Source organism: Chiloscyllium plagiosum, unplaced genomic scaffold, assembly GCF_037043375.1.
Source record: "Chiloscyllium plagiosum isolate Xiang-an unplaced genomic scaffold, Cpla_swu_hap1 HiC_scaffold_35, whole genome shotgun sequence".
Lineage (NCBI taxonomy): Eukaryota > Metazoa > Chordata > Chondrichthyes > Orectolobiformes > Hemiscylliidae > Chiloscyllium > Chiloscyllium plagiosum.
Genome location: NW_028270173.1, coordinates 13,098,580 through 13,111,894, shown reverse-complemented (window position 1 = coordinate 13,111,894; position 13,315 = coordinate 13,098,580). Strand labels below are relative to the sequence as shown.

General features: G+C 48.1%; 1 protein-coding gene across 1 annotated transcript; it reads right to left on the bottom strand.

Annotated features, from left to right (window-relative positions):
* Positions 1–1,688: 1,688 nt before the first annotated feature.
* On the bottom strand, positions 1,689–13,312 carry LOC148140068 (zinc-binding protein A33-like). The gene is made up of 6 exons (XM_087979266.1): positions 12,491–13,312; positions 12,171–12,266; positions 11,844–12,077; positions 11,225–11,247; positions 8,563–8,678; positions 1,689–2,727 (listed from the first exon to the last, which is right to left on the bottom strand). The coding sequence occupies exons 1-6, from the start codon at positions 12,899–12,901 to the stop codon at positions 2,177–2,179; spliced, it is 1,431 nt and encodes a 476-aa protein (XP_087835392.1). The 5' UTR covers positions 12,902–13,312; the 3' UTR covers positions 1,689–2,176.
* Positions 13,313–13,315: the final 3 nt, after the last annotated feature.

Here is a 13,315-nt window from a genome sequence, read left to right as displayed (position 1 = left end):
CACCAACAATCTCATTCGTTTGGCCGAACTGGTCCTCACGCTTAACAATTTCTCCTTCGAATCCTCCCACTTCCTCCAGACCAAAGGGGTAGCCATAGACACCCATATGAGCCCCAGCTATGCCTGTCTCTTTGTTGGCTTCATAGAATAGTCCATCTTCCGTAATTACACCGGCACCACTCGCCACCTCTTCCTCTGCTACATTGATGGCGCCACCTTGTGCTCAAGCGAGGATGTTGAGCAATTCGTCAACTTCACCAACACATTCCACCCTGACCTTAAATTTACCTGGACCATCTCTGACACCTCCCTCCCCTTCCTGGACCTCTCCATCTCCATTAATGACGACTGACTTGACACCGACATTTTTCAAAAACCCACCAACTCCCACAGCTACCTGGATTACACCATTTCCCACCCTACCTCCTGCAAAAATGCCATCCCATATTCCCAATTCCTCTGCCTCCGCCATATCTGCTCCCAGGAGGACCAGTTCCATCACAGAATACGCTAGATGGCCTCCTTCTTTAGAGACCGCAATTTCCCTTCCCACATGATTAAAGATGCCCTCCAATGCATCTCGTCCACATCCCGCATCTCCGCCCTCAGACCCCACCCCCCAACTGTAACAAGGACAGAACCACCCTGGTGCTTACCTTCCACCCTACCAACCTTTGCATAAACCAAATCATCCGCCGACATTTCCGCCACCTCCAATCAGACCCCACCACCAGGGATATATTTCCCTCCCCACCCCTTTCCGTCTTCCGCAAAAACCATTCCCTCCGTAACTACCTGGTCAGGTCTACGCCCCCCTACAACCCACCTTCCCATCCTGGCACCTTCCCCTACCACCGCAGGAATTGCAAAACCTGTGCCCACACCTCCTCCCTCACCTCCATCCAAGGCCCTAAAGGAGCCTTCCACATCCATCAAAGTTTTACCTGCACATCCACTAATATCATTTATTGTATCCGTTGCTCCCGATGTGGTCTCCTCTACATTGGGGAGACTGGACACCTCCTAGCACAGCGCTTTCGGGAACATCTCCGGGACACCCGCACCAATCAACCACACTGCCCTGTGGCCCAACATTTCAACTCCCCCTCTCACTCTGCCGAGAACATGGAGGTCCTGGGCTTCCTTCACCGCAGCTCCCTCACCACCAGACGCCTGGAGGAAGAACGCCTCATCTTCCGCCTCGGAACACTTCAACCCCAGGGCATCAATGTGGACTTCAATAGTTTCCTCATTTCCCCTTCCACCACCTCACCCCAGTTCCAAACTTCCAGCTCAGCACTTGTCCTACCTGCCTATCTTCTTTTCCACCTATCCACTCCCCACTTCCTCCCTCCTGACCGATCACCTTCATCCCCTCCCCCACTCACCTATTGTTCTCCATGCTACTTTATCCCCACCCCCACCCTCCTCTCACTTATCTCTCCACTCTTCAGGCTCTCTGCCTGTATTCCTGATGAAGGGCTTTTCCCCGAAATGTCGATTTTACTGCTCCTCGAATGCTGCCTGAACTGCTGTGCTCTTCCAGCACCACGAATCCAGAATCTGGTTTCCAGCATCTGCTGTCATTGTTTTTACCATCACTTTCAAAGCTGAGGTTTTCAAATTTTCCAATTATATGAAAGAGCAGTAATATTCTAGACAATAGTTACAAAGCTGAGCAAAACAAGACCAGTTTCTCAATGTTATTAAATCATTTGTGGGAGATACATTACTAATACATGTTGGAACACTAAAGATCAGTTTGACATTTTTTATTTTGATTTAGCCCAGTCCCCGTGGAAAGACTCCACTCACCTGGCAGTGAAGTGATTTGGTGTCACCCCCTGGAAAGACCCCACTGACCCTGCAGTGAAATGATTTGGTGTCCCAAACCCGAGAAAGACTCCCCTGAGCCCAGTCTGAGAACCACTGACTGATTCATCTCCAACACCGTCATGTAGCGCCACCTCCCGCCTGTGGAGCAACATTACAGGCAGGAAGGTCCCCGGGTTCCGGCAGCTCACAGCTCACTCGACCCAGTCAGTCCCTCTCGACAATTGAGCTTCTATTTGTTTCTTCTCTCCCCCTCCTTCTTTCCACCAGACTGAGACCAACTCCCATCAGTTTCCAGCTGGCAGGAGGCAGGGGGACGGGGTGAAATTATGGGATGGATCTGTCAGTGCCCTTTAATCCCGCAGATTATCAGCGGGGCGGAGTTTTTCCCGGCATCATTCAATCCCGGATTAAAGAAGGGAAAGATCCTCTCAGTGAAAGTGTGGGTGAAAGTGTGGAGATGGGACATGGTGTCCGCATTGTAAAATGACACCTGTCCACCCTCATAGTCCAGGAAAACCCCGATCTTCCGGGGATTCACACTCGGGGAGAGGGAGGTCTCCCAGAGGGAGGTGGAGGCAAAATAATCACATCCAGGTAACAGCCCCACAATCCAGAATCCGGTCTGCGGGCCCGGGATGATCCTCCCTTTCCTCTTCACAGACTCTCGGGCCACTCCCAGACACCACCAGGTCTTCTCCCCCACCTCCACCTCCCAGTAATGCCTCCCTGATGTGAATCCCTCTGATCCCAGGACACAGGCCCAGGAATCAAATCTCTCCGGGGAGTCAGGGAGCGGCTGCTCTGTGTCTCCGAGTCTCACACTGGTCCGGTCCTCAGACAGGATGAGCCAGGGATGCGCTGTGTTCAGATCCAGAGTCAGAGAGGCTGGAGCTGGGGGAGAGATCAAATAGCACCGTCAGAGAGAGGGAGCGAGAGAGAGGCCAGGGAGAATGAGGGGAGCAGGTAGTGAGGAGTTGAGCGATAGAGGGGGTGGGAGTGAAGGGTAGATAGGGCGAGTCTGGAAAAAGGGAGTTTGAAGGAGGGGAGGGACAGGGAAAGGGGAGTGAGTGAGAGAGAGTGCAGTGAGTGATGAGAGTGGAGGAATGAGGAGGAAGGATGGTAAGGCGGAGGGCTGGGGAGGGAGGAGGGAGGTGAGGTGAGAGGGCTCATTTGGAGGGGAGTTAGTGGGGAAATGAAGAACAGGACACTAACCCTAACATTAACCTTATCGCAGGAAGGAGAGGAAGGTTAAAGAGAGGGAGAGAGTGAGGAGAGTTGGGATAGAGGGTGGAGAGTGAGGAGAGGTGGGAGGGAGAGCAGGGAGACTGAGGGGGTGGTATGAGAGAGAGTGGTGTGGAGATTAAGGGGGAGCTCAGAGGATGGTGAGCAATGCGAGGGTGAGTGCTCAGGTAAGAGCAATGGGAAGGGGTATTCCTAGGGCCGGGTAAGGGAGAGAGCAATTTGGGGAATGCCTGCAGTGCCATCATGTGGAGAGCCAGGAGGAGTGGGGAGAAGAAGGGGGAATTGTGGGGATGGGAAGTGTGATGGTCGTGACAAATAGCAGTGTGCTGGGGACAGTAAACTGAAGCAGAAAGTGAGGGAAGAGCGAGGGGCAGATTGTGTGGCAGAAGAGGATGGAGTAGAAGCAGTAAAGGTTGGGGAAGTAGAGGGGAGAGTGAGGGGAGTGCAAGGGGGTGTGGGACAGCATAGGGGAGTGTCAGATGATAGGGGCCAGAAGGGAGATGGGAGAGCGATGGAAAGACTGAGGGGTATGGGAGAGGTTAGGGAGACTGAAGGAGTTAGTGAGAATGAATTATATGGACAGGATGGGGGGAGGGCAGAATGAGGGAAAGGAGAGATCGAGAGGGACGGATGGACATTGTCTGCAATGGGAGATGGCTAGGTGCAGGAGGAAGATACAATTAGAAGGAGAGAGTGAGTTGGAGACTGAGGGTGATGGAATTAGGAAAGGAGAGGGACAGGAAGGGGAGAATGAGAGGAGGGAAGAGTAATGGGGAAGTGAGCACAGGGAGGATTGCGATAATAAAATGAGTGTCAGTGAAAATGGAGAGTGAGGAAAGTGGACGGTAAGTGGAACTGGAAGGGTAGGGAACAGTAAGTGGAAGGTTGGTGAATGCAAGAGGAAGGAGTGAGTGAGGTGATGTGGGTGGGAATGAGGATAGTGAGGGGAGGCAGGAATGATGGGCAGCAAGGGAGAGGGAGACTGAGGGAGGGGTAGATGGAGTTACATTTATAAGGGAGGTTTCAGGGAAGGGCAAGGGGAGAATGATGGAGAGTGGGAGGAAATGAGAGCAGGTTTTTTAAAAATTTCAAATCAGGGAATGGTAGATTGAAGAAATGGGGAAGTGATGGTGGAAAGAATGAGTGGAAGCTGAGTAAGGATGGGGGAAGAGGGTGTAGAAGTTTTGTGAGGGAAGGGAACTGTTTGGGATGGGATAGGAGAGAGTTATTGATAGTGTAGAATGGAAGGATAAGGAAAGGAGATTTGCCTAATAAGTGGACGATTGAGGATTGGAGATGGAGACAGTGAATGGGAGGGTTGAGAGATGAAGATGCAGTGAGTGAGGGGAAGAGAGAAAGGGAGGTGAGACTGAGGAGGAAGGGATGGCTGAGCTGGAGGGAAGAAGAACAGGTTCCTTTTGGGCATGGGAGGGATAAGTGAGCGGGAGAGAAAAATGTGTGGCAGGGAGTGATGAGGTATATGAGAGGGATGGGACGTGTTAAGGGTATGGGGAATTAATTCGTATGTGGAAGTGAGAGAACAAAATAAGGGAATTCTGAAGGTCAGTGAATTGGAGGATGAGGTCGAGTCTGTGAGGGGGAGAGGAGAGTCAAGATGAGGGGACTGTAGGCCAGGGATTTAAAAGGAAGGAGACAATCAGGTCTTGGAAGTTGAGCAAGTCTGAGGAATGTGGAGAAGGTGGGTGAATTTGAGGATGAGGTGGAGGGGAAGAGAAGTGGAGGTGAGAGTGAAGAGGAAGGGGATAGTGAGGAGGCAAGATTAAAAGAGGGGAGAGTCTGGGGTCAGGGAAGTCATGGCAGAGTGATTATGGAGTAATGGAGTGGAAGGGGAGGGTGAATGTGAGATTGGAGTGGAAGGGGAGGGTGAATGTGAGATGGGAGTGAGGGGCAGTGTGAAGCAGAGGGTGAGAGCAGTGTGAGGTTGAGGGAAGACTGACCGGATTGGGAAGCTGTGCTTGAGGGGACAGTGAGGGAGAGCTGAGAGGGTGTGAGGAATGAGCAGGAGGGGGCTGTGGTATATTGAGGGGGAAAGGGAAAGCAGGAGGGAGTGAGGGAGCATTGATAGCAATGGAGATTGGAGAGTGTGGAAAACCAGAGTGTAAGGGGGAGGTGGAGTGACAGGGAGAGTGAGGTGGAAGGGAGAATGAGGTTGAGGGAAGAAGTTGTCAAAGTTTGGAAATGGAGGGAAGGTGGGGGTAGGACTGAATGGTGAACAATTGAGAGGAATGATGGATGTGAAGAATGTGGAGGTGAGTCGGGTGGAGGGTGGAGAATGCAGTGAGGCCATGGTCTGTCAGGCTAAAGGACAATTAATGGCAGATACAAACCAAGAGAAGAATGAGGTCAAGGAGTAAATGACCAGAATGGGAAGCTAAGCTACAGGGAACAGTGAAGGAGAGGGAAGAATGAATGGAGAGTGATCAGGTGGGCAGAGAGGGAGTGGGAGAGGAGAGGGTTGGTAGTAGAGAGAATAGGTCAAGAGAGTAGAAGTAGGGAGTGAGCAGAAGGGAGACAGTGAGAGCAGGAGATAGTGGGGTGGGAGACCAGGAGGGAGTGTCGCTTAGAGGTAGGGAGTGGAGATCCATGGAAAAATGTTGGGGAGGGAGAGTGAGGAGAGTACGGCCTGTATGGAGACAGAAGTGAGGGATAGGGACAAGGAATCGGAGGAGAGAGTGATGAGGTGAATAAAGAGATGGGCTGTGTGAAAGGTCACGAGATTGGAGGAGGTGAAAGGCAGGGGTTAAGGGAAATGGAGAGGGAAATTGGCAGCGAGGGGGAGGGGGTTTGAAAATGAGGAGGATGACTCTGAGGAGGAGAATTGGGAGAGGGGAGGAGAGAGTGAAAATGAGATGTGTGGGCGAAGGTTGAGAGTGTCGGGTGAGTGAGAGGGGTGACAATGTTGCTCCTTTAACAACGTTAGGTTGTTTCCCTGTGTTTTTTTTTCCAGGGGTTGGAGGGGGTGGGGGGGCGCTCATAACCGCATATCTTCCCAATTTGGTTATAGCTAACAGATAATGCCTCAGGTTTTAAAAGGCTTTCAAGTTTTTTTAAAAATGCAATGTCTGTACACCTCCATCCCCCACCAAGATGGTCTCAGGGCTGTCCGCTTCTTCCTGGAACAAAGGCCTGAACTGTGCCCACCCCCCCACCACCCTCCTCCCCTTGGCTGAGCTTAGCCTCACCCTCAACAACTTCTCTTTTAACTCCCCTCATTTTCTTCAGGTCGGAGGAGTAGGAATCATTTCCCACATGGGCCCCTGTTATACCTGTCACTTTGGGGTGTATGTGAAACATTCCTTTTCTCGTCCTATTCCGGGCCCCCACCCACAAGGCTTTCTGCAGTATGTCGATGATAACATTAATGCTGCCTCCTCACTCTCATGTCTGGAACTGGAAAATTTTATCCATTTCACTTCAAGCTTCCACACCGCTCTCACCTTAACCTATTCCAGCTCTGACTCCTCCGTTCCTTTCCTGGGAATATACAGGCCACCAATATCCATTATAAATCCACTGATTCCCACAGTTTCCTGGACTGCACATCCTTGCATCCTGCTACATGTAACGATTCCAGTCCATTCTCCCAATTCTCCACCCCATCACATTTTTTCCGATGATGCCAACTTTGAAAAGGGAATTTCCGAGATGTCCAGTTTCTTCCTCAACCAAGGATACCCCAGCACTGTTGTTTACAGGGCCCTCAACTAGGTCCAACCTTTCTCCCACACTTCCGCCCTCACCTTCTCTTCCCTCCTGTAACAACAATCGGCTTCCCTTGTCCTTTCCTAACATCCCACCAGCATCCACATCTTGAGGATATTAGCCACATTTCCACCATGTCCGGTGAGATGCCACTACCAACATATATTCCCTTCCCCTCTCTTAACCACCTTCCGCAGGGATCGTTCGTCAGGGACATCCTGTTGCAATCTTCCTTCATTCCCACCTCCCCCCGACACACACACACACACACAGCCCCAAAGCACCTTTGCCTGCAATTGCCGAAGTCGTAACACCTGCCTATTTACTTCATCTCTCCACAATATCCAAGACTCCAAATGTACCCTCCTGGTGAAGCAGGACTTTACCTGCACTTCCCACAATCTAGTCTACTGTATTCACTGCTCACAATGTGGTCTCTGCTACCTTGGGGAAACAAAGCATTAACCGGATGACCACTTTTTTTTTAGATTACATTACAGTGTGGAAACAGGCCCTTCGGCCCAACAAGTCCACACTGACCCGCCGAAGCGCAACCCACCCATACCCCTACATTTACCCCTTACCTAACACTACGGGCAATTTAGTATGGCCAATTCACCTGACCTGCACATCTTTGGACTGTGGGAGGAAACCAGTGCACCCGGAGGAAACCCACGCAGACACAGGGAGAACGTGCAAACTCCACACAGTCAGTCGCCTGAGGCAGGAATTGAACCCGGGTTTCTGGCGCTGTGAGGTAGCAGTGCTAACCACTGGGCCACCGTGCCGCTACTTTGAAGAAGACCTACTTTCTGCTCACAAAAAAAGACCCTGAGTTTCTAGTTGCCTGCCACTTTAACACAGCATTCCTGATTCCTGATGAAGGGCTTATGCCTGAAAAGTCAATTCTCCTACTCCTCAGATGCTGTCTGACCGGCTGTACATTTGACCTTAACGCACCATCCTGTTCCCTGCCGAATATCTCCATCAGAAGCTTGCTGCAGTGCTCATTTTCTGCTCGCAAACACTGCAGCCCTCTGGAATTAGTATTCACTTCAATAACTTTAGGGTCTGAGTTCTCCCATGTCCAGCCTTGTTATCACATAGTCTGACATTACACACAACCTATTGCTGGCCATTAACAGTCTCTATTAACAGCTATTCACCCTCATACCCAGATCATTATCCACGCCTTTGTCTGTCTAACTGCTCTTCTCTCTCTTTGGGGTCTATCCCCAGTTATTCTTTACACCTTACTCCCTCATCCCACCCAATCCTGTGCATTTAAACTGACATTTTCCGAGTTAGAATCTATTCTGAGGAAGGTCACTCAATCAGAAATGCTAACTCTGATTTCTCTCCACAGATGCTGCCAAACCTGCTGAGTTTTTCAAGCAACTTCTCTTTTTGCTTCTCAAACATTCCCCATTCGATATGTGCCTGTCAACACTGGCTCTTTAATGTCTACCCGTCTTCCTTATAGTCTGGTAAAAACTGTTCCTCCAATGTCACACCAGATGGAGCCAGCCCAGTCTCCTCTCGAAATCCTGTTTCCGTGCTCTATTCCTCTGGTTAGACAGAACCCTCTGACACACAGAGCTGATGGCTCCAGACACTTATCCAAGTGAACCCACAGAAAGTACAATGTTTCCAGGGAGAGTGACTCTGAATTTACAACTAATGATGTGAAGATGTAACCTGGGGCCTTGGAGATCCTGCACAACTGGATTATCATCAGGCAAAATGAATACACATGTTTACCTGGGTGAATGGTGTGTGTCATTTCTCTCCAGACTGTGTACTGTAAAGGGCCAGTGAACTGTGCGAGAGACAGAGAGCTGTCAGCAGCTGAGAATTCGTTCCCCTCCTTACTAATCCTGTAAATATTAAACAGTTGACATTATAAATTCAGTTTTGTTCAAATATTAGAAATGATTTAAATAATCATGCTTTCAGTGTTGTTCATGTTTGAGTCAATGAGCTTGAATGTGAAATGTTCATCTTATTTTAAAACTGATCCAAAAATAATTAGATATTGCAAGGGCAAGGATTGGAAATCCCCACATCCAGAGAAAGGCCCATGCCCTGACAACAGATTAGTTACTGAGACATCACACACCATGCAGATGATAGACATTTCCTCCATCCCCTTGCTGTATGATCAAGAGAGCTTGTGGAACAGAGACAAAAAAACTGAAATATCTAAAAGCCTTTTTATAAATATATGAAGGACAAAAGGGTAATGAGGGTGGGAGTAGTGCCTCTCAAAGATTAGCAAGGCAGCCTTTGCGTGGAGGTGCAGGAGATCGTGATATACTAAACACCTGTTTTGTATCAGTGTTTACTGTGAAGAAGGACATGAAAGATAAAGAAATAGGTGGCGACATCTTAAAAATGTTCATATTTCAGAGGAGGAGGTGCTGGATGTCTTGAAATGGATAAAAGTGGATAGATCCTCTGGACTTGATCAGGTGTGCCCTCAAACTCTATGGGAAGCTAGGGAAGTGATTGTTGGGTCCCTTGCTAAGATATTGCATCATTAACAGTCACAGGTGAGGTGCTGGAAGACTGGAGGTTGGCTAACATGGTGCCACTATTTAAGAAAAATGGTAAGAAAAAGCCAGGGAACTATAGACTGGTGAGCTTGACATTGGTGGTGGGCAAGTTCTTGGAATGAATCCTAAGGGACAGGATTTCGAAAACTGTGGAAAGGCAAGGACTGATTAGTGATTGTCAGCATGGCTTTATGCATGGGAAATCATGTCTCCTGAACTTGACTGAGTTTTTTGAAGAAGTAACAAAGAGGATTGATGAGGGCGGAGCAGTAGACATGAGCTATATGGACTTCAGTAAGGCATTTGACATGGTTCCCCATGGGAGATTGATGAACAAGGTTAGATCTCATGGAATACAGGGAGAACTTGCTAGTTGGATACAGAATTGGCTCGAAGGTAGAAGACAGAATGTGGTGGTGGAGGGTTATTTTTCAGACTGGAGGCCAGTGGCGTGCCACAAGGATCGGTGCTGGGTCCAGTATGTTTCTTCATTTATATGAAAGATTTGGATGTGAACATTGGATATATGGTTAGTACGTTTGCAGATGACACCTAAACTGGAGGTGTAATGGACAGTGAAGAAGGTTACGTCAAAGTACAACAGGATTTGGATTAGATAGGCCAGTGGGCTGAAGAGTAGCAGATGGAGTTTAATTTAGATAAATTCAAGGTGTTGCATTTTGGAAAAGCAAATCAGAGCAGAACTTATACACTAAATGGAAAGTTCTTAGGGAGTGTTGCTGAACAAAGAGACCTTGGAGTGCAGCTTTATAGTTCCTTGAAAATACAATCGCAGGAGATAAGATAGTGAAGAAGGTGTTGGGTATGATTTCTTTTATTGGACAAAGCATTGAGTTTCGGAGTAGGGTGGTCATGTTGTGGCTATACAGGACAATGTATCAGGTACTTTTGGAATTTTCATGCAATTCTGGTCTTGTTCCTAGTGGAAGCATGTTATGAAACTTGAAAGACTGGAAATGCTTTACGAGGATTTTGCCAGGGTTGGAAGATTTGCACTATAGGGAGAGGTTGAATCGGCTGGGGTTGTTTTCTCTGGAACATCGGAAGCTGAGGGATGACCGTGTAGAGGTTAATAAAATCATGAGGGGCATGAATAGGGTAAATAGACAAGGTCTTTTCCCTGGGGTGGGGAAGTCCAAAAGTAGAGGGTTCGGGGTGAGACTGGAAAGATATAAAAGGACATAAGGGGCATCGTTTTCATGCAGAGGGTGGTGTGTGTATGGAATGAGCTGCCAGATGAAGTGGTGGAGACTGGTAAAATTGCAACATTTAAAAGGCATATGCGTGGGTATATAAATAGGAAGGGTGCAGTGAGATATGGGCCAAGTGCTGGCAAGTGAAACGAGATTAGGTTAGGATAACTGGTCAGCATGGACGAGTTGGCCCAAAGAGTCTTTCTGTGCCGTATTCCACTATAATTCTATGACTCTGTGATTCCCCATTTACACTCTGACTGTCTCAGGTTGGTCAGGAGCCATGCAGGGACAGGGATCGCCATTCCCTGGAAACATGGGCCGTGTCTCTCTCTCAGGGTCAGAGGAAGGTCACAGTCACACAAACAGCCCAAATCAGAGCAGTGATCACTTCCAGCCTGAGAACCAGGCTGTACTATTTACAGACATCTTGTCATTGTTTACAATACTGTAGAACAGTTTTATCAAAGCTAATGCTGTTTCACACCTGTAATGAGCTTCTTGTTGTAAAACACACTTTGTGTGTGAGCATAACCGGAGTTCATGTCGCCCGATAAACGACCCTTTAAAGCAATGACAATAGCCAGGAAATGAACACTAAATAACCCAGCCCTGAGCAAACTGTGCAGAGTTTCAGTAAAGAGCATGTCCTACCTTCTCTTCCGACAAGCTTCCTCCTGAAAGAAATGAATCACAAACAGTGAGGATGGCAGTAACAGGTTTCAGGAGGAGACAGACAGGCTGCTGAAATGAACAGACACAACACGGGAGTGTAAAGTGATACATTTTGGAAGGAAAATTGAGGAGGAGGTAAAATAAGCTGGAACTGACCATCAGTCCCGTTCACAGACACAGTGACTCTCACACTCCCACTGTATCAGACATACCCACACACCCTCCACATGGAACTGGAACTGGATTATAATGGGAGTTCCAGGAGATCATTAAGCTTTGGGAACACAGATAATAATACAAAAACAAAATAACAACCAATTCTCGGGAGAATGTCTGTAATCCCCAGAATCTGCGGACAGTGTGGCAACAGTTACAGAAAACAGAGATTACTGGAAATTCTCAACAGGTTTGGAAGGATCTGTGGACAGACTTCAGAGTGAACGTTTCGGGAGCACTGAGCCTAATTCAGAGACAACAGCAGAATCGTCCAGACAGTCACAAGTTCAGTTAACTTTCTTTGCACTAAATTCAATATTATTTCTACAGTCAGCATTATGTCTGAAATGTATCTGAAATAACATGCAATATCTTCCCTTACCTTCAGAAATATCAGCTCGTCTTTTTGCTCCATCTGTTTCTGCAACTTTGAGAGTTCCTCCTCAATAGAATTTAAATTCTCCTGAATCTCTCGAAGGTTTCTCTCCATTGGTTCTACAACCCTCTCCTCTTCTTCCCTGAGATCTCTGAGTAAACGCTGCTCTTTCTCAGTGAGAATCTGGTGCATTTTAGTGAACTCGGATGTGATGTGGATCTGCAGACTGCTCGCCTGTTCCTACCAAATGAAATGTGAAACCTCATTAATGTCCCGCGATAAAGGGAACAAAACTAACCGAGATCCCAGAAAATCAGCACAGGGAGAGCTCACCCTCACTTCGGAAATCTTCCGTTTCTGCTTCAGTTCAGTTTGGAGAACCGCCGATTTCTTCTCTGTGAGAGAATCTAAGTAAGATTTCAGCTGATCCTAGAATTGGAAAATAAAATTACATTCTCAAAGTGTTCGCCCCTGAAAATGTGCTAATTCCTTATTAAAACTATTTCAGAAGAACACTAACGCTGCAGGAGAGCAATTGTCAGCGATACAATTCCTGTTTCTGGTCTCTGACGGAGGTGTGTGAGTCCAGACGAGTCTCAAAGATGGTCTGAACAGATTGCTCAGAAATATCGATGACAAAATACACTGTTTACCTTGTAGATTTCAACAGCCTCATTGATCGGCAGGAAGCGGTGCTCTCTGTGTTCCCGCGAATCTCTACAAATCAGACAGATCAACTTCTTGTCAGTTTCACAAAACAGCTTCAGATCTTCCTGATGTACCTCACAGTGAGGTTTACTTTCCTTCTCTGTCGGATCCAGCTTTAATTTTCGAGCTTTCTCCGCCAGATTCGCTAAGGCCCGATTTACCCTGAGGTTTCTTTCCGGAAACTCCTCTCTACATTCCGGACAGGAGTTTATCTCCTTCTTTTCCCAACTCTGGGTGATACAGGAGCGGCAGAAGTTGTGTCCACAATCCAGTATAACCGGATCGGTGAAGAAATCCAGACAAATGGGACAAATTGTCTCCTCGGTGAAACTCAGGAGCTGCTGTCTGGACGCCATGTTCACCCTCAGCGCTTCCTGATTCAAACCACTTTCAGTTTCGATATCCCTGCGCTGGTAAATACATCCAGTTCAGCGTTTCCCCGAGGAATTTCACCGCAATACTCAGAGACTGATTACAGGAAATCGGAATGAGTCTCGGCTATTCAGCCCCCACCATTCAACATGATTCTGTCTGATCGATTACTCCAGTGCCTTTTACCCTCCCGATTCCAATAACCCTGAATGCCGTTGGTAATCAGAAACCTGGAAACTCCATCCTGAAGCATGCTGAAAGAGTGATCTCTCACGCCCCTCTGCTGTAGAGAATCACAAAGATTCACAGCCATCCAAGGGAATTCAAAATTCTCCTCATCTCAGACCGAAGTGAGAACCGCCTTATGTTGAAGTTGGGTCCTGGTTCAGGAATCTCCA

Coding starts and splice junctions, on each gene's coding strand:
- LOC148140068 (XM_087979266.1), bottom strand. CDS start 12,901: ATGGCGTCCAGACAGCAGCTCCTGAGTTTCACCGAGGAGACAATTTGT. Junction 12,078..12,170: donor GGAAGATTTCCGAAGTGAGG/GTGAGCTCTCCC, acceptor TTCATTTGGTAG/GAACAGGCGAGCAGTCTGCA. Junction 11,248..11,843: donor ACGAGCTGATATTTCTGAAG/GTAAGGGAAGAT, acceptor CATTTCTTTCAG/GAGGAAGCTTGTCGGAAGAG.